This window comes from Podarcis gaigeae, assembly GCF_964106915.1.
Source record: "Podarcis gaigeae genome assembly, chromosome: 15".
Classification (NCBI taxonomy): Eukaryota; Metazoa; Chordata; class Lepidosauria; order Squamata; family Lacertidae; genus Podarcis; species Podarcis gaigeae.
This window is the reverse complement of record NC_139692.1, coordinates 1,429,942-1,450,698: the sequence shown is the minus strand read 5'-3', so window position 1 is coordinate 1,450,698 and position 20,757 is coordinate 1,429,942. Positions and strand designations below refer to the sequence as shown.

General features: G+C 42.0%; 1 protein-coding gene across 5 annotated transcripts in view; it reads right to left on the bottom strand.

The window, feature by feature from the left end:
• NSD3 (nuclear receptor binding SET domain protein 3) overlaps nt 1-20,757 on the bottom strand; it is an 81,940-nt gene that overhangs the window by 15,807 nt on the left and 45,376 nt on the right. For 2 of the 5 annotated variants that reach the window (XR_014558115.1, XM_083713432.1), the window contains exons 12-18: nt 19,449-19,575; nt 18,717-18,914; nt 16,198-16,371; nt 7,152-7,301; nt 3,886-4,042; nt 1,440-1,642; nt 695-807 (exon numbers count right to left, since the gene is read on the bottom strand). Coding sequence is in view for 4 of the 5 variants with exons in the window: in XM_083713432.1 (XP_083569558.1) it covers nt 695-807; nt 1,440-1,642; nt 3,886-4,042; nt 7,152-7,301; nt 16,198-16,371; nt 18,717-18,914; nt 19,449-19,575 (1,122 nt within the window). In the remaining variant the exon portion in view is untranslated. The remainder of the gene's footprint in view (nt 1-694; nt 808-1,439; nt 1,643-3,885; nt 4,043-7,151; nt 7,302-16,197; nt 16,372-18,716; nt 18,915-19,448; nt 19,576-20,757) is intronic. The other 3 variants (XM_083713433.1, XM_083713434.1, XM_083713435.1) reach the window with 3 other exon arrangements.

The following is a 20,757-nucleotide window of genomic DNA, read 5'->3' as shown; positions in this document are numbered from 1 at the left end:
AAGAATTAGAGATAATACAGAACAATCATTTACTAGAGAGTGGGATATTTACAGAGAATATCTTAAAAGAGCATTCTAAAAATATGAATTCTCTGGCTAGCCTAGAATGATCCCAGTATGAACATAGAAAACTTATTAAAACAAAAATTTGGGAGAAGTTTGGAGTGATAATGAAAAGTACGCTACTTAAAAGAAACCTGGGACTCTTGATGGGGTGACTGGAAGTCATAAAAAGAAGTTGTATTGTAAGAAGTTAATTTAATTTTTTGTAATTTGTATCATCCTTTGGTTCTTTTCTTTGTTGACTTTTTTCTTTTTTACAATCAATAAAGCAATTAATAATAATAAAAAAATGAAAACCTCTGCCTGTCAGCTGCTGCCTGTCAGAATAGACAATCCTGGGCTAGATGGACAAATAGTCTGATTTGATATAATGTCACTTTCTATGTCCTTATGGCACCTCTTTTGCAAGCCTCTTTAAATCTGTACAGGGAACATGCGCTCAGAGAGGCTGGTTACCTGATGTCATCGTAACATTGGGTGATTGACACTGCTCACATGTCGAGCCTGGCCCATAAGGAGTAGGGCAGATGCAGACCTGGCCGGCCAGGAGAAAAAGGTTTCTCACTGTGGATGTAAAGTGCTCATGTGCTCAACACATCCAACACAAATAAGAGCAAGAAAAGGGGCTCACCTTAATATGTTTGTATGGAGGTGGTTTTCTTGAGTTCCTTTCAATTTCAAGTGCTTCTTTGCTTTCCCTTTGTGCTTTCAGTTCCTGGAAGCGTTTTGCTGCTTCTTCAAGCGCTGTGTGAAGGAGCCCAAAATGGAGGAAGGAGTTAGTATTAGCAGTTGGTGCAGAGGGAACACTCTACAAATAGCTACGCTCTGGAAATCCAGAACAAAACGGTTTTAAGCCATCAGAGAATATGTAGACCTGTTACTCCAACTTACAAATTTTAAAATCTATTATTTCATTTAATTGATTAACTGCATAAAGGGGTGTGGGGAAGCATACTCTTGTTGCTTATGCCCCATTCACAAGATGGCACAAAGAACCAGCCCCCCACCATGTATTTAAGGGAAAGAAACTGCTGCCCAATAATCAGGAACATCTTTTTCATCAAATATTTTTTAACCAGATTTTTAAAAATCAATTAATAGACTAATCAACTAAATGTTGCAGCACTAATATTAATGCTTTATCATTTTACCAAATATGCACAGGGATTGCTACCTTCTAGATGGAAAACAATTCCAGAACTGTTGTCGCATATAGTTATAAACATTTAAACCAGTTCTCAGTAGAGTTCAGCTGGAGTTTCACACAGGACACAAAACACAACAACCACAATTTCCTGTGATTAAGTAGTGATGGAGACACAAAAAATGTGGAACATTTTGTCATTAAACCACAAAAAACTGTCTTTTGATTTTACCTTTCTTGAAGGTCTTGTTAATATTAGTTTGCCCCTCAGCAAAGCTTTTGTCTCCTTCAACATAAGGGAATACTCTGCCCTGATGTACCCAATAGTAGTCATGTGAACCAAAGAAAAATACTGGAAAGTCCCCGATATCATGTTTGAGGCCCTGAATGTTGAGAGGAACAGACCTGGGATTGCAGATCTCAGCTGGCCACCACCTAGAAATAATGGAGTGAGAAAAAAGGAGGGGGTTTTAAGAAAGAAATTCATTAAATAAAAGGCATACTGTCTGTCTTACAGCTCTCAAACCATCTCTCTGCTAGTAAATTATGTTCTGCAGGATTATTCCTAGTGTAGGTAACAATCTTAGAAAATTCCTTATACAAGTGAACTCCTCATCACTTAAGAGCTAACCACCCAGCAGTCCAGCTGCACAAGGTCCATTCATTTCAATGAGTTTGTGCAAAAGTGGTATATCCTAGAAGGGAATATGAGCTCTGTAAGCAGAAAACAGACAACAATAATTCAATTTTGAAAATGTCAATCATCAGTACTAGTCCATAAGACATTTTACTAATCAATTCACATAACTAGGTCAGAAAAATATGACAACTAGTCAAAAGACAGAGAGAGAACACTACTGAATACTGTTAAAAGTTGCAGAAAGTTTTATTAATCCACAAACATATTCAATATCTCAGCACATTTTAAGCCATGCAATTCCTTAGAAGAATATTATTTTTAAATGATTGTCTGGAGAACTGGAACTTGGCGACATCAAGTTATGAATGATACCTCTTTCTTGCTCTATTCCCATCTCAGGTTTGGGAAGACTCTGGAGATCCTGAACTGTAGCCCAAGATCAATAATGGACTGGATATTTATTTGTACAAGTATATATATACCACATAAAATATTAAGGCAGTGCACAACATAAGGTACCATAAAACAACCCAAACCTTTCTTCAAAAGGTTTGCAATTTTTGGATCCTCTTCAACACATCTTTCCTCCTGGATTGTGGCCAAGAGTGCCACTGCACAGCTGAGGCAAAGGCAACAATGACACTCTTTCCAGGAGTCACAACTGGTTTATTTATATCCAACTGAATAATTATAAGGGACTCTAAGTGAAGCTGCTCCAAAGACTGTTCAGAAGCTTCAGGTGGTACAAAAAGCAGCAGCAGAGCTGCTGACTAGAACCAGCTACATGGAGGATGTGAGGTCTCTAAATCACCTTCACTGGCTACTGGTTCATTTTGTAGCACAATTCAAAGTCCTAAATGGTTCGGAACCAGGCGGAATCAAGGGCTATTTCCTCTCATACAATTCTGCCTCTTTTTTAAGGATAGCTGGAGACAAAGTTGTCCATCCTGCCGCTGTCTGGAGGGTGGCTGGTAGAACCTTAAGAAAGGAACTTGACCCGAATTCAGACTGCCAGACATCATGAAGCTCCTTGAATTCTCTTGGGCCAGGTCTTATTCTCTGAACATAACCTATCTTTCACTCTTACTGTGAAAATACAAAGAGGGAATGCCGCCTCCCCCAGCTGCACTAAGCTCTGGAGAAGAGGGGAAGCATACAAATATGACGAAAAATAAAATCTGCAAAGTATTTTGTACAGGTAACTCACATCTTTTGCTAATTTCACTAATTTGCACGCTTGGCCAGAAAATAATGAATTAAATACAAAGTGCTTGGAGTAGGCAGAGAGAAGGGCCAGTGGGTAGTCCAAGCAGAATAGCACCCCCTACATCCCCCTTCCTCTTCCTTTCTGCAAGGCTGGCTCGGAAACAGTGACTCACACAAATCCTGTCCCTGGGGCTGGGCTCCTCTGCATGGGGTAACCAGAGCCCAGCAGCCCCAGGAAGGAGCCCAGCCACAGCATGGAGAACGGGGTGTGGAGAAAGCTGCTAAGAGACCCACTACTGTAAGCAAGCTGGAGGGCTTAACAGCTTTCTCCATGCTGGGCTTTCCAGATACAAAGAGAACAGGAAAAACCAGAAAGCAGAGCCAGGGTGGGGTAACGATGTTCTTTTTTAAAAGAAAATTTGTGGGTTTGCAGGGATAGAACAGAAAGAGCAGCAGCAGTCAAGGAAGGAGAGGAGGCGGCAGCAGCAGCAGCAGCAGCAGCTAGAAGATGACTGAGGAACGCTGCTGAGGGAAGGAGAAGCGAAGCAGCAAGGAGGCTGCATGAGTACAAGTGGTGTTTCCTGAGACCCCAGTAAGAAAGCTGGAGGGCTCAACAGCCAGATCTCAGGAGGTGGGAGCAGTTCTAGGGGTTGTTGAGGCTTTGAGCAATTTAGAAACATAACTCCTGCATAAGATGTGAGTTACCTGTATAGTTTTAAAAAAGAAATCATGATAGAATAGTAGTAGTAGTAGTAGTAGTAACAATAATAATAATAGTAATAATAATAGTAATGGGATAACCACAAAGTATTTTGAGTTGGGCTTCACTTGCCTGTAGTTTCCCAGCTTGACCCAAACAATCTGCTTGTACCGTAGCTTCTTGCCCACTTTGCAGTCATTGCAGTTCCAGGAGCCCTCTGGCATCTCGATGTTGAGACATTCCGGGTGGAAGGACGCTGGACATGATTCACAGCACAACAGTTTCCCACCTTTAAACAAACAACATTGCTCAGTTTATAGTTAAAGGTGTCGGGCAGGATTCACTGTCTCTCAAGTGCAATATGCCCAGGATTACCAACCCATACAATACAAACAGCAAAACAAAAGGATCAAGTCAAATTTGCAATGCTGGATTTAAAAACACATATTCTGTATGTGCAAGACTAATAAAAAAAACCTCCCAAGCCATGTGATTTGCTAAAGCACATCAACTTTTTGTGTTACACAGCCAAATCAGACCTACTTTTGAATATAAAAAAACTATGTGGAAGTTTCCTTTTCTCAGGCAGTCTTAATATTAAGAGATGCCAATATTTCAGATAAATGACTGGTTGTAATATGTTTTAAACCAGCATTGCCATGACTGAATCCCTTAGCAATCAGTTAGTGCATAAAAGTTAGCCTATAGGTTGATCAATTTTTTTCTGCTTCAAAAACGATACAAGAGAAAAATAAATTCTATTATCTCTAAATTGCAAATCTTTGCTGACTCTCCAAAACAAAGGTTTCCTGCACTACGTGGCTTGTGCAGATGTAACAATTCCCTTCTCTAAAGTGCACAGCAGGCTAAACTCACTTGCGCAACCCTCCCTCCAAACACTTTCCCTACTTTTCTGCTTTTGGAGCAAACCACACAGTAGCCTGACATCTGCACCAAGGTTGGCTCTTACTATGGGAAGCTTCAAACCAGTGTGATCAGGGACATCACATCTGCACGAGCGACCTGTATTTTGAAGTAGTTAAATATTTATACTAACGGATGGGGATATTTGCAAGTGGGGACTTGATTTTTGTTCAAATATGTTGTTGATAGCAAACAAGCACTCTTGCAAAGCCAGGGGGGCCCTCAAAATTTAGGACACAGCATTAAGCTGCTTCTGTGGGACTTATTAGTATCTGGAGAAATTTTGATTCGTGTTTTCCAAAAGGCTGTCAGAAAATCTTGTCCACCTATAGACTTTCAAAGCTGTGATTGCACTGGTTGTTACAGAGCTCAAAAAAGAGTTTGTTAAAACAACAACAAAATAATTACTATATTTCCTCTGCTGTGGATGCAATAAAGCCTAAAATGCTTGATTTCCCTTTCATTTCAAAATCCCACAATTAATTCTAAAAGCGTAAACACCATTTCAGAGGAAATACAGCTCCAACCATTGAAAAAAATGCCCAAACAAGGTAAAATGTCAAAAAGATGTGAAAACCAAAGCAAACAACCAACAACACACACACACACACAATTTTCCAATGCCAAGCAGGAAATTGGCTCTTACAATGCATTAGTAAGATTTGCTGAAGCTAAGCATAAAGAGGGCTCAAAATAATTCTCAAGTCTCAAGTGTCTCAAGTCTCTCAGTGATGGAGACTAGCTTAAGAACAGCAACAAGGTGAATGAGCTATTAGCAAGGGGAACCAGGTCAACACTCTTTTGGAGAGTTCAAGCACTCAGAAACAATAGAAGCTGTTTTCCAAACTTCACAGACAAAAGCCCAAGTTTGGACAAGGCTCCAACTGTGTACAGCTCACATGCAGTTGAGGAGGCAGGCCCAACCAAAGTCTTCATAGTGAACATTATGGGTTCTTATCCAACTAGCATCTACTTGGAATAGACCCACTGAAATTAACAGACCTCAACTAGCCGTGTTTATTAATTCCAGTGGATCTACTTTGAGTCTGTCTTATGTTGGATGCAACCTCATGTTTTCCTAAGAGCTATATGTGCCAAGTGGAAGTGAAGGCAGGGAACATGGCAGATGGCTGGGTAAGCTCCTCCTGTGGATAGATAGGGTCTATACATGCATGGAACCTCTCCAAATTCCTTCAAAACTGGTGTCCTACTCTTGTACTCATTTGAACTGAAGGACTGTTGCAGAGTTGTCACCTGGCTGGTCTTCTGTCTTGTCTGAGTCTCAAAATTAAACAGCAATTTTGAATCTTCAGAAATTTAAAGAACGATTACAACTGTGCAAGAGTCATTTCTACATGTGAAGCCCTTAAGAAAATTATTCAGTAGCATCAGGTGACCACATTTTTAAAGCCATCCTTCCTATTCCCAACTGTCTCTTGCTGGAAGTACTAAATTTGCTCTCTTCGAATGTAGTTTCTTAGGAACCCCATGAGAAGTATGGTTCCAGGGAAACCATAGAGAAACAAATCAGCTGTGTGTAATATGTGCATTCTGTTATACCACATTAATGAAAATGGATGAAGGGATAAGAACATAAGAACAGCTTTGCTGGATCAGGCCAAAGGTGTGGGTATTATTTATCTCCAGCAGTCCAGCATTCTGTTCTCATGTGGCTAGTGAGATATCTATGAGAATCCCACAAGCAGGACATGAGCACAACAACCCTCTCCTATTCAGGTGTTCAGAGGGCACACTGCCCTCTGATAGCCTTATCCTCCTTAAGTGGCGACAACTGGTCAGAAGGAATCTTCTGGGAATTAAACCAGCAAAAGCTATCCAGCTGCCTAAGGAAATATCAACAAGCAATTAAAAGGCTGCCTTCTTCCTCATGGAGACTGAATAAGTCGAGCAAAGGCTTCTCAACAGAAAAATGGCAGTTGAGAAATGTGAAAGCCATCCAGGCAGGAATGGCAAGGATTGGTTCAAATACATGGCAGCCCCATACGATCGATGGCTTGAAAAGGGGTCTTGGTGATCTTACAAATCAGGGCACAAAAATCTTCTCCTGGAATCACTGTCTAACATACTTGCAACCTCTAGGCAATCCCATTCTGGCTGTGAAACAGGTCTGAACGAGGCTCAAATGGGCATTTATCTCATTTAGTGTGGTTAACATGCAACACAAAGACACAACAGATTCTGTCTCACAGCTTTCAGGAAAGTCTATTAGATTTGGTTGGTAAAGTGCAGCTCAGTAACAGAGCGGAATTTAGCAATTATTTTAAGCCCCTTTGTAATATTTTTGCCAACATGAATGCACACTCACAATAAGCAATGAGTGAAGTTTATCAATCGCAACAAGAAGGTGCTGGATGAGCATAGAGAGCTTGATTTGTTTTTAAAAGCAAACAAAAAGAAAGGAAAAGCAGGAAAGTGAAAGAAAATTAAAAAGAGAAAGAAGCTATTTTGGTTACCTTTCTCACATTTCTTTTTGGAAGCTGACGAAGAAGGAGGAATCATAGGTAATTTCATCAACTCAGCACGATTTGATTCATTCAGTAGGTAGTGGGACTTATTGGCATATGAACTGAACAGGGGGTCTGAATGATCCTGCACTATCAGCCCTATACGAAACAAACAGAAAGAAATGAGTTGCAATGAAGCTACCCATGATTCCATAAGGAGAAAAATAAAATAAAACCAAATTAAACACCTAATATGCATATTTTACTTATGTTTTAAGTATGGAAAGAAAAGTGATGTGATGAGGAAAAAGAAAAAGTGAGAGAGAAAAAGGTTCTATGTCTACGGAGAGGTTGTTATGTTGAATAAGATAGCATCTATGTGCCTAAGTATATAGGATTAAAGATAAGATATAGGTCCAAAATTGTTTTTCACCTGTGCTCTATTTAACCTGCACACTTGAGAAAACACATCTGTGACTTTCCCTATAACCGATCTACCCTCAAAAACGAAAGGCAGCTAATTGGGAAACATGCTGCCAATCCCATCAACAGGGGCTAAGAACTTAAGACCACATGTAAGCCACAGCCATGTTAAGAATCACCTAGAGAGGATTCAGAGCTTGGCTGCAACTTCTGCTGCACAATGCAGTCCTGAATCAATGCCCTTCTTAGATGTTGCTTCATGGGAGCAATTTCAGCCTGGTGAAATTGTTAGACTCAACAACATCTGATTGATGATGTGCCATGTTTATTTGAGTATTCCTTTCCCCAAATCATCATTGGGAAGAATGAGTAGGGGGGTTGGATGGTTGTGGTGTAAGGGAGGCATCATGATCAAATAAATGCAGTAAAATGGGGATCAGACATTTCACCTGTCATGGTAAACCATCGTGAGCGGTTTGCCATGGAACATGCAGGTGGCTCCTGCTTCACGTCTGCTCTGGCAGGAATGGGAACAGCATTATGTCCAAACCAGGGCTCTAGCAAACCACCCCTGCAGAGACATGAACAAACCTCAGCCTCAGATCATAGCTTGTCTGGAGTGAAATAAAGGACGTTCCCAGGTTGAAGGGATTGTGATTTGTTGTAGCCACTAGTGAAGCAGCAAAGCACAAGTCATCTGCACATACATAGCAAACCATTCATGTGAAAATGCAGCCACCACTCCCCCCCCTCACAGTACCCCCCACACGGATATATTTTAGAGAGTCTCGCCAGATTGAGATTGCTCTCCAGTAAGTTAAAACTGGAGCATAGTTTCTTTTAATTTTTACCAGTCTCCAGTGACTAAGGAAAGACCCCAATATACAAAAGGGATGGAAAATAATAAAATGACCTTTCCAGAAACAACTGCAGGACACAAATCATGATTTAACCAAAAGCCTCCTCAACCAAAGCATCCTAGGTTTGGCAACTCTCATGGCAAAGGGGACAATTTCCAGCTTCAACAGAACTTTTTCTTTCTTTACTTCTTCCTCCTTACACAAATTAAAAGTGTAAAACATACATACTGATCAGTGCACATCTATGCTGCATGGAATCTACATGCTAGAGAGCACGATCTTTCAAGAAAAAGGGGCCATATACAACTAATTCACTTAGAGCATACCCACTGAAATTAATGGACCTAAGTTACTGAGTAAGAAAAACACTGGATACAGCCCCAAGATTCTTGCTTCATAGGAAGAACCTGAAGTCTATTCCTCTGATGACTACGGCAAGGGAGGCAAGCCACGCTAAGTTAATCATTCCACGCCTGCCAGTCCCATTTAAAAAGCTTATGTTATGAAGTGCATACTGCAGTCTCAACAGAGACTACACAAAAATGCACGTATGTTGAGGAGAAACGCACAAAGAGTTATCATGAGATGTCTGAATTGTATTTGTTCTCAGGGACCCCAGTATTTACTAGAACTGTTATCAGACAAGCTAGGAGGCAAATCCAGAGAAAGATCAGGAAAAAATCATTATAAACTTGATTATAAACCATGCAGCAAAATCAACACTGTAGGCCACTAAAATTCTGGTTAGATTTACTCCTCCTTTTTGCTAGCAGCAAAGCACTCCAGAATTTTGGGGTTAGCATTACATGAAAATGTGGCCAACATAAACTTTTGTCTTCAAACTACAGAAGGCACACATGATAATCAACAGAACTTTGGGATTTTAAGAATTTTATTACAAAAATTTTATTACAAAAGCTAAGAATTCATCCATTTTACTCAGATTTGGGACAAGTCTCCATTTTATACCCTCGCACGGCAAGACTACACTATACTCTCTCAAAGCCTTCCTACACTTCCAAAGTTGTTGTCTCTGAAACACGTGTTCCTAACAGTGATCAATACTTCTCAAAAGTAAATGCAGGATATAGCTGCAATGTACTGAAACTATTCTTCAATGCATTTTTTTAAAAAAAAAAATCCTAAACATGCCTACTTAGAAGTAAGCCCTCTTGACTTCAATGTAGCTGTGTCTTGGATTACAGCCTTCATTACAGAACCCTCAAGAAATACATCTCTGTGAAAACCAGATCAACAAGTCAACGTACAATAAAGTCCTTGTTCTTATTATTCAATGTATTACTATTCCACCTTTCTCTCATGTTGGGATTCAAGGCGGCTTCCAACATTAAAAAATAGCATCACAAAATATACAATAATAAAAATTAACTAGTAAACCCAATAGTTTAAATTCAATAGTTGATATATCAATAGTTGATATATCAAAACACATTTAGAAGTAGCAATTGAAATCCGATGTGCCCTTACATCAGCCCAGTGACCAGCATTGTCTGCAAGGATAGCAAAGAGGGAGCCAGTCTAGCCTCTCCTGAGAGGGAATTCCACAATATGGGACCAGCCACAGATGAAGCTCTATCTCTGGTGCACCCCCCACGTGCTTGTGAGGTTGATGGGACTGACAGAATGCCATTAGTCAGGGAGAGGGAGCAGGCAGGGAATTAATGTGCCATCCTGTGTGCCTTTGGATCACACAAGAGCCCATTTAGCCCACTGTGCTAGTTGGAGCTGATGGGAGTCCCATTATTATGTTCACTAAAACACAATACAAAAGGAACATTGGACACTTACCATGAAGGTTCCTTCTGGTTTGGAGTGAAGAAAAACCCAATCAGGTGGGCTGACTCTTACCACCCAGAAAATTAAAGAACTTGTGAGCAAACCTTTGCAGTTCAGCCTGGTCATGTAGACTCCTTCTCTGTTCTGCGCTATGGCCAAGCCTGAGGAAGAGTTTGCTGAGAAGTGTAAAGAACTGGAGCTGCAGGGGACCTGATGCCAGCCGGAGGCCTCAGCAGATGTAACTGTTCAGGAGTGTCTAATAAGTGCTAGAGGTTGGCTGTGGTAGAGTGAGCCTTGGATGCCTTGTTCACCCCAAAAGAAGATAAATGCCCCAAGTTCCTTTCTCAGTTTAGAGTAAAGGAGCATCCGATAGTGTGATGTGTGCAAAAGCTGCCCTGATCACCAGGGAGGGAAACAGAACATGAAGGATTTCCATATGGCTGCCCTGCAAATATCTATGAGAGGAGCACTGCTGGAAAAAGCAGTGGTCTGATGTTTGCAAGAAAGTTCTGGTTTCTCTCCTACGAAAAGCACATTAAATTCTTTTTTTCTGGGTCTAGAACTGCTCCCATGTACCATAACTTTCTGGGTGGGTAGAGATGGCTTTTGTGCTTGTTTATAATGATGCCAAAGTTTTCTGTAACTCCTGTTGTGCTCTGTTCCTGGATAAAGACCCAAAGAGCAGGAAGTGAAAGGATGCTACCGATATCAGTGTCTACCTGTCTGCTGTTATACAAAGCTCAGGAGTTGCCCAAACAGAGAGGATACGGGGATATGAAGGCATGGCCCTGTTAAATCTATGGAGTCCACTTTGTGAATTGCCTCCCTGGTGGTCCTGAGGGACTCCATCCTGAACTTGCAATAAATTCTGACACTGTTTACATATTCCAAGTCCAATATGGACATCCAGTTCCCCCTTTCCTTTGGGTCAACAAAGATGACTGACTAAAGCAGAGAATTATTCCTCTGAGGGAACTGGCTCAATGACCCCTATATCTAACAGATTCTGGATGATGTTATCACCTGTTTCACCTCCGACCAGAAGGCTGGCCATGGTCAAAAACAGTCTTTTGGTCTGGACTAAAATTCTGTGACTGGGTTTAACACCCAGTTGTCCAATTAGGGTTCCTAGGTGAGGAGAAACAACTTCAATCTTCTTCCCACTGGAGGAAAGCTGGCAGCTCAGCAGGTCTGCCCTAGAATATGTGTCACCATGTGGGCTTCAGTTTCTATAATCCCTGTGGTGAAATGAGCTTTTACTGAGGTGAAATGAGTAATAAGTATATCTAGGCTGTCCCTCCCCTGTTGGGATGCATTTGTCCTTTGTTTCTACAAGGGGTTGCTTGAGTACACATCACCAAAGAGACAAATCCTGTTAAAGGGCACTGATTAAAATGGGAGGTGGGTGGTGAACTCCTTCTACCAGAGTAGCAGTGATCGCCTGGTGAAAAATGGCAAAGCATTCAGGGTGGGATCTACAATGAATGCCAAGGCCTTGGCCAGCCTTCTATATGCTTTATGGAGGATTCCATCATCCAAATCCTTGTTTTGAAGGTTTGCAAGTCAGAGAAATAAAATGATAATTAAAGAATGAAAGTAGAAGTGGCTCTTAAAGCCAGGGCTTAGTCCGAATGAGATTTCTTGACTGCCACATTGGATTTCTTTTCAATAGGCTCTTAATGCAACATTCATTATCCATAGGTAAGAGAGCACATGACAACAAGACTGTCCCCAGGGAATCTACTACTGGGATTTCTAGTTTTTCCATTGGTTGGGAAGAAAGAGTGTAGAACCTGTGAGCTAGTTTAGCAGCCTTTTTGCTCTGTAAGGAGCTAGCCCATTCCAAGTCTACCATCTGAAGAGGAGGAGGAGGAGGAGGAGGAGGAGGAAGAGCACTTCCTTGGAGGCTGACCAGAACTCAGAAAACACCAGTACGCCTCTGGAACTCATTTGAGATGGCTGAGGAGCCAAGGTTGTAAACCAAGTGACAATAAGGCTTTTGCTAATAAAGGCAAAATGTCATAATTATGAGTAAGTCTGGTAGTGGATTACCCATCAGTTCTGCTGCCAAGTGACCCTTCTCCAAGCTACTCTGTTGTTGGAAGTCCCCTTGATTAAGAGGGGAGAGTGAGGTGAGGCAACATTCTGCAGGAGGATAGAAAGCCAGCAGATGTGAGTTCAGGCGAATACTGATTAGGTTCCTCTGATAAAGAGTGAACAAGCAGCATGGACATGTTTAGCTGGGGGCTTTTGTCTGGCTTCTAGCTATCCCTCCTGTCTGGGGACTGGGGGAGACAGAAAAATCTGAATGTGCTGATGCCATTCTAAAGTGTTTTTGAAATCTATCTTCTATCTATCTTCTTTGTTTTGTTTTAACATTTAATTGGTGAAATCATCAATAACAGCCCATAAATTCTATGAATAAATTGTTCCTCAGTTAAAAAAAAAGGCTGGAGGTGAAGGACTTAGTAGCCATGGAGGAGGGAGACCCCAAAGAAGACATGGGGTGTGGCATTTGAGCAGTTGTGGTGCATTTTTGAAAAGGCACTGCATTCTGCTAAAGTCAGCTGCAGGCAGCTATGTGAGTTAGCTGCTTAATGCCCTGCCATCCTCTGAAAAGGGACTGCCACATAAATGTTTTTTCCCCATCTACAGATGACACCTGGTACAAAGATGCAGAGGCTGAGATAATGGTGCTGAGAGCACCCTCCTCCTGCTTTGCTATCCCTTTGCATCAGCTGAGCTGGAGGGCAGGTCAGTACTCCTCAGACTCCTCTGTTGTTATTGGCTGGCCTTGAAACTTTGTAGTGACAGCCTCAGGCATGACAGGACCCCAGCAGTTGGCTGCACAAAAGCAGGAAGCAAGCAGAGGAGGAATCTACAAGGCTAGGATGAAAAGTTTGATCACATGTCCTCTGCCTTCCTGGGTGGTAGAAGGAATCAACCCACTCTGCATGCTTCCTTTCCCCCAAACTAAAAATGTGAACTGTAACAATTTTTTTGGCAAAAACCACTTTCCCTTTTTTTCATTTGCCTTACACTTCAACGATTAATAGCACACCTAATGTTTTTACCTATAAACTAGACTGTCCTAGCAGACAGAGCAATTTGAAACACAACAGACATCGCTGTGCTTTTGAAGAATACTGCTCAACATCAAAACCAGTAAATTTGGGAAGGGAAACAACTTTTACAAAAGAGAGAACAAAATGTACCAGCATCCCCATTCACCCCATGAAAGTTTCCAAGGACAACTGAAACCATGAACCTGAGAAGGCAACGGCCTAGAAAGAAGAGTAATCAGAGGCAGGCAACTAGGTACAAAGCAAAGTGTTTGAAGATCAGAACCCATTCATGGCTGTTGTGCATATCTAATAAATACACTGTTGTTTGCATCAGCACTCTATTACTGTAGCAACCACAACTCACCCTGCAAACCTTGTCAATAGCCTTCTATCCAACAAAGCTTTTCAGAAATAGTGTGTATATATCTTAAAACGTGCAAAGAATTTTCAATTAGGAAGTAGAAATCTACAAGCTATTCCTTCACTGCACAAGTACTGCAACAGAGCAAATTTCACCATTCTGAAGGCCAACTGTAATTTCTCAGAGAAAATGTTTATGTCACCATCTCCAAGACAGAAACTGCTCAAAAAGTGTTGGCATGATGCCTTGCCTTGGGCACTGGCTCAACCACGTAGACAATCTCCACATCAGGAGGTTGGCAAATGGTTCTCCAGTGAACTGGGGCGACCCATGAAGATTATGAGCCCCCATGTGAAAGCTTCTCGATGCAACAGCATGTGCAGCATCTTCCCACATGAAGAGGGAAGCCTGAGCACTGCAGCGGCTGAGGCACCAAGTCCTATTCTAATGTGTCTGCCTATGCCTTTTGGCTGCTTGAATTCATATGTTTTGTTTTCTTTATTTATAGATTTATTTACATACCACCCCCTTGCAAAATATCAGGGCATAAAATCTTTTGAAAGCAATACTGAACAGTAATTAAAATGACTAGCTACTTAAGAGCATTTAAATTACCAGCTAATTCTCCTTTTGATATAAGAACAAAAGAGCTGCTCCCTCTGTCTGTCCTAAAGTAGAAGTTCAGGAGAATTTACCCAACCCAGACCAGAGAGGTAGGCAGAAATCATAGTGTGATGTAATTAACTTGGGACTGGAGTGTAGGGTGACCAAAGTGGCCACCTGCCTTTCTGAACACTAAAAGAGCTGGAATCTAAAAACTACAAGTTTTGGAAAAGCTAGCAACAGCCAACCCATTTAAGAAGTTTTGATCTTGTATATTAGATATTTCTAGCTACTTTAAATTTGATCACCTATCAGATGTATTTTTTTTAAATTATGCTTGTAAATATGAAATTGAAGTCAATCTTAAAGTTGGAGGGAAAGGTAGCTAAGAAGTAACCCCCAACCCCAACAGGTAAAAGGAAACTGAAGCAAACAACACTAGAGGTAAATAGTTTGTGCCCACAACTGTGACTCCATTGGCATGAAGACTGCTTAGGACAGTCACAACATGCTGAAAAGGAGTTAGATCCATTCACTCCAGATGTTGGAAATTATTTGGTTTTCTTACTGCTCCAAGGACCCCTGCTCAAGCTCAACACTCTAAAACTTACTGTTTCCCTCTGAGCCTTCAGGCGCCATTCCTCTGGAAAAAATTAAATTTATTTAAAGGGGCATGAACTTTGTCTCCTGTTTACCTCCATGCCCTGTGTCAGCATCATTGCCTCTCCTGTATGTAATATATCCCAAGGAGGAAATGAAATAGTTATTTCCACCACATCTGTTTATGTTCTCTGTCTCTGTATGTTCTCTGTCTCTCCCCTTCACCTGCCTTTACAAACAACATTCAGAAAAATAATTTTAATTGACATCTATTGATGAAACTTTGGGGAATCAAGCAGAAAGGGGTGCATTCTACCAGGCAATGCAGGTATATTCTTCTCATTTCAACAGGGCAAAGGTAGTTGCTGTCAGTACCTGTTAGATTCTAGTCCAGGCTTCCTCAACCTCGGCCCTCCAGATGTTTTTGGCCTACAACTTCCATTATCCCTAGCTAGCAGGACCAGTGGTCAGGGATGATGGGAATTGTAGTCTCAAAACATCTGGAGGGCCGAGGCTGAGGAAGCCTGTTCTACTCTAAATCACTGCCTGTATCCACTGAATACAATTTAAGAGTCACAGCTCAGTTATTCCCTCTTCCTAGAACTGACTTCCATAACTGCTCATGTGAAATTTACTACCACATTGCTGGTATACTACAATGCACTATACATAAGCTCATTTTACATCTATACAGCTAATCTTGCTGGGTTATCATTGGCTAAAACAAGTAAATGACAAAGAACTTACTGTGCAATCCTAGCCATGTTTACTCCCAGCAAAGTGTATGCAATTCTAGTCTCCATGCTTTAAATTAGTAAAATTTGTAAAGGAGGATTCAGAACTACTAGAATTAGAGAACAGAAGTCTATTCCTACTTATATTTAGCTTAAAAAGTGGTGTTTCCTCTAACTCATATTTAAAAGTATTTCATGGTTGAAAAGAGACCTTTTTCTAATCTATGAATAACCCACCCACCTGCAGGATCAGTTTTGATTTACATGATGAACTGAACACATTCATGGCTGCCAAAAGTGACTGAAAAAGTCAGCATTAGAATTCCAGCCGCAGGCATCAGGGACTTTGCCACAGGCTCCCCCCACCCCACCTGGAAGCAGAAGGCACCACCTTGGTATCCTTCCTAACGTGTCTAAGAATGGGCACTAGCAGCTAAAAGCCTGTAGAAAATTAATATGCTCCATCCAATAGCCAAGGAGGAAACTTGAGAACAAAAATAATTCCCCCAGAGCAGAAGGGGTGGGAGTGGGGGTTCACAGTTCAGTTTTTAACAAAATCAAGGACTGAACACCAAAGATATAAACAGAGGAAGACAAAAAAACAGAGCTCACCTCTTGCACAAACGAAACAAAAGCCTACATTTACAGCTGATGAAGAGTGATTGCTCCTTTTGGAATGGTTACTACAGATGAGAATGTGGGATGACACAAACAAACTTCCTGCAGCAATACAGCCATCTCCCGAGTGATAGGCAATGGGGCATCTCAAACATCTCACCATGCGACCTGTTTAATATAAAATGGACCATAGGACAGTATGTTTAGAACATGGCTACAGACTTCAAAGTCTGCAACGAAGTTTTGATTTTCATTTGATATACCTAATAATGATGTAACAGTTTTCAAAAAGCAATGACATTTTGCATCCCTAGGGGTGCAACTCCACCCACACCCTGGGGAGAACCTGTTTTGGATAATCCTAACATGAGCCGTAAATGGGCACAGCCAAATTCATATTGGGATTATTCCATAGGAGTGCAGAAAAGATCTAGCACATCATATCATGCTCAGAGGTCAGGTTCCCAAGAACCTCAGCTTCCATAAATAAATAAAGACATTTTTAGTGCTCATGTCTATGAAGACAGCTTGAAACACCTGCTGCAAACTCAGGATCAGAGTAGATTTACTTACACACTTACACACACACACACACACCCCTGCAAAGTGAGGCTTTCGTGCCCTGAATCTGGCCTTCCTCTCTCCCACATCTAGAAAAACTAGATGGCTGGGTTGTCAACACAGGGAGCAGTGAATACCACTAGTATTTCCCAAAGAATCTCTCTTTCACCAAAAGCACGGTAAAGACCCTTTCTGCCCACATGGCTCCACCGCTGCAAGAGTGAGGGCCATTAGCAGAAGAGTCAACCTTTTCTTTGGTTTGACTAATCTTGATGAGGCTGAGATCCCCCCCCCTTTCAACCTAAAAGAGCCTCAGTACACCAAAGTCTTGAGAGTCCCTATCTGACGTGCCTTTTTGTGGCTGAGAATTCATATGCTCTACAACAAGGGTGAGGAACAGAACCTGGCTGATGGGCGGGATCCTTATCTCTATGCCCCCCTCCCCAATGTAAAGTATGACAGGTGGGCACAATCAGCTGACTGCTGGGACTTACACAGCCGTGTGGCACTTACCAAATCCTGGCAATCAGGTGATCATCTCTTGCAAAGGGCTGTGCAGGTGCTGCTGATTAACAGTGCGTGCAAACCCCCTTTGGGGCAGCTGTGCCTTCTCCTGTCCCACACCTGATGACATGTGTAGGGTTGAGGTCATGGCTTGGCCAAGATGGCCTGGTGGGCCTCATTAGGCCCATGAGCTGCAGGTTCCCCAGCCCTGCTCTATAGCTTATCTCAAATGTATTCTAGCTAACTCAGGCCTAATTAGCTAGGAACGCTAATGGATGTTTGTTAGGCAGGTGTGTTTCTGTACCTCAACCCAATTGAGCAATCCTCCAGCTATCCCTTCTTCTTTAAGTGACAGCTCCACTTTTCTGCACGCACAGGGTGCACAGATTGTTTTACACAAAAGATATCAATAACCAAGCAAAATATAACGTCACTTCTTTTCACATCCTACTGTACAGGTTTTATGTCTGCTGTACCAAAAGGTCTCTGCAAATTCTGTTAAGTAACTGAAAATAAAATGAAACAAGCTCTGCTATACTTGTTGATGGCCTAATATTTGGCTTCTCTTGTTCACTGCCAACAGCAATGAAAAACAGCCAGAGGCCATCAAGACAGGTTAATACAGTAACTACTTCTCACTCCTTGGATAGAACCAGAACAGAAATATGGCCACCCGTATTAAGTGCCTGGCTGAGTTTCTTGCTGATATGATAACAATCTGAGACTAGTTCAGCATACCGGCATGTCTGGTGCACGAGCAGGAAAACATACAGATATTTTAAGTTGCATCAAACATTCTCCATCCACTAGTGCAAGGAGTCTTACACTGGTGGACGGGTGTTTGAATGTTGCACAAGAATCAAACACAACAGCTGGGATAGTGAAAACTTGTTACACAACAAGAAAACATTCCACCAGTGAAACAAATATGCTGCTAAGTGGCTTTGTGTGGTACTCATCTAAGTTTTACTCAAAACAGACCCACTGAAGTTAATGAGTATGACTAATATGTGCTGATCCACTTTCAGATCTTGGCAATGGGTTCCTCCATCACAAGCCAACTACAGGAATTGGTAGCCTCAATTCAAGGCCACCAACACCATTTTTTAATTATATAAAAGATTTCTGACCTGCCCTTCATCACAGCATGAACGTCAAGGTATGATACACCAGGCTGCCCTTGTGCCATGGGAGAATAAAACAGCACATTCTCCAAGGGAATTCAATGACCTGATCCTTGTACCAGGATACCTGGGCCAGCGTTATCAGGCTGCCTTAATGGCAGCTATGAAGAGTGTCCCTGATGCTGCTCTTCCTATTTCCAGGGTCAAGCTAAACAGGCTGAGTGGTAACTGCAGCAGTCTAAGCGCCTTGTGGTTGTTGCTGCAACACATCGGAGAGTCTGCAGTTTCCTGCTCTTCTCCAAAGACAACAAGTAAGAATCTTACCTTTGCTCGCTTTATGAATATCCTTCTCCATGGAGCAGGCAGTACAGCAGTGTTGGGGGCAACGGAATCCTCGGGACTCAAAAACAGCTGTAGCAAACTTGCGGATGCAGACCTCGTGATAAAATTTGCCACAGGCATTGACAGAGCAGCGTTTCACGTCTTTGCCAGGCAGCTTGCAGGAAAAGCACGTATGCTGTCCTTTAGAAAAGAGAAATAAAGAGGACCAGCCTAGGGTAAAACATTCTGAGAATATAAAACAAAGCAGCCATGACAGGTAGTAGCTGCCCTAGGTTTCTGTAGACTTCTTCAGACAGAGTGGACGGGAAAGGAAGACAACTGTATATTCCTGCCAGCTTTCTGAGGCTGAGAAAGCTGACCCTCAAGGCGATTTCCCCCAGTTACTTAGTACGAATAGAAAGTGGGTGGCAAGGGGGGAAGCTGAGTTAATGGACGGTGGCTAGAAAAGAAGGAGCAAATTAGCCAAGACAGTGCCACAGAGCAAGATCCAGGCTGGGAAACCTGAATAGTTTAATGTGCTTTCTCTTTCTCTCTCTCTCTCTCTCTCTCTCTCTCTCTCTCTCTCTCACACACACACACACACACACACACAGAGGAAGCCAATATATTTGCTAGTGAACCCTCCAGGACAGGAACACAACAGCCAAGCTGAACAAGAGCCTCCAGAACTCCTACCAGGAGAATTCACAAGATGGAAGTCATTCCCTCATTTACCATTTTTGCACTCCAGGCAGATGAACTTCCCATCAGGCTGTGAGCTCAATCCTAGGCATTCTGTATGGAAGACCCTGCAGCATTCTCCTTCACAGGACACCAGAGATTCACCAGAACTTTCACAAATCTTAAGAGAAAATAATGAATATGTGATCATAACGACCAGAGGTTTTAAATATTCAATGTAAGCAATCAGAGCTAAAAGAGGGGGACACCACACAACCCTGCAAGGTTCCATCACTGTCTAGCACAGGACTCTTCTACAGGTCATATTTTTTTGGTATGTCAAGAAGCACTGGTTGAAAAGTACTGGGCTGGTGTGACCAAGATTCTTCAGATGAAGTGGCTGGGCTAGCCAGATGGGAGGAGGCTTGAAGACCAACTGTTGGGGCCACCAGAAACAGGGAGCAGAGTAAGCCCATTTCAAGGCCCTTGAAAGAAACTAGTCCTGCATTGCTGGAATAAGGCAGCCCCACGGTCAGGAGCTTGCAAGACATGAGGAGCACACCAAGGCAGAGGGCAACTCTCACAGATCCTTGCGACACTGTTGGTGACCCTGGGTACTTTGCCCAAGGACAAATGGCAGTCTCCAGAGCAGTAATGATGTCAAGAACCTGGTAACACTACTCTGCTTCAGCTCTACTCCTATCATTGGGTGAATGTGATCAAACCAATATTTTCTTCACTCTTTTAACAAACATTTATAAGGTGAAGTATGGTTTCTACTTGAGTACAGAGTCAGTGGCTGGGAATTCTTCCAGACTGACCCAATGCAGAGTCCAACACTGAGGGCTGTAGCCAACGCTAGCTTTACTCAGAGTAAACTCACTGGAATTAGAACAGGACTTTAGGTTCAGTGAGTCTACTGTGAGTAGAACTTAGTTGGTTAAACCCCTGTGATGCTGCTACATATGCAGTGCAGATGTCATTACCTCAGTTAAGTTTGAATCTTTTTTCCAATCCTTACATTCCCTCCTATTTCTAGAGGCCACACTTTCCACTTTATAAAATTTGCACAACTTCAAATGCCTCCTATCAGATGGAATGTCAGCATATGACCTGTTTTGCAGCCCATCAACCTCTGATGGGCTGCCACAATACTAACTAAAATAATGCTAACCAGCCTTATAGGACTATTGTAAGGATTACTAAACTAAAGTAATTTGATCCCTTGAAGTTCACCATTAAAATGGTCTTTAAATACTGATTACTAGGGTAGCCATCAATGTCAATGTAATGTAAGGATTCTGGTCTTCAACCCAGTTCTGTTTGATTCAAGTCTGCTGCTTTGCAGATTGTGCCCAGGGCC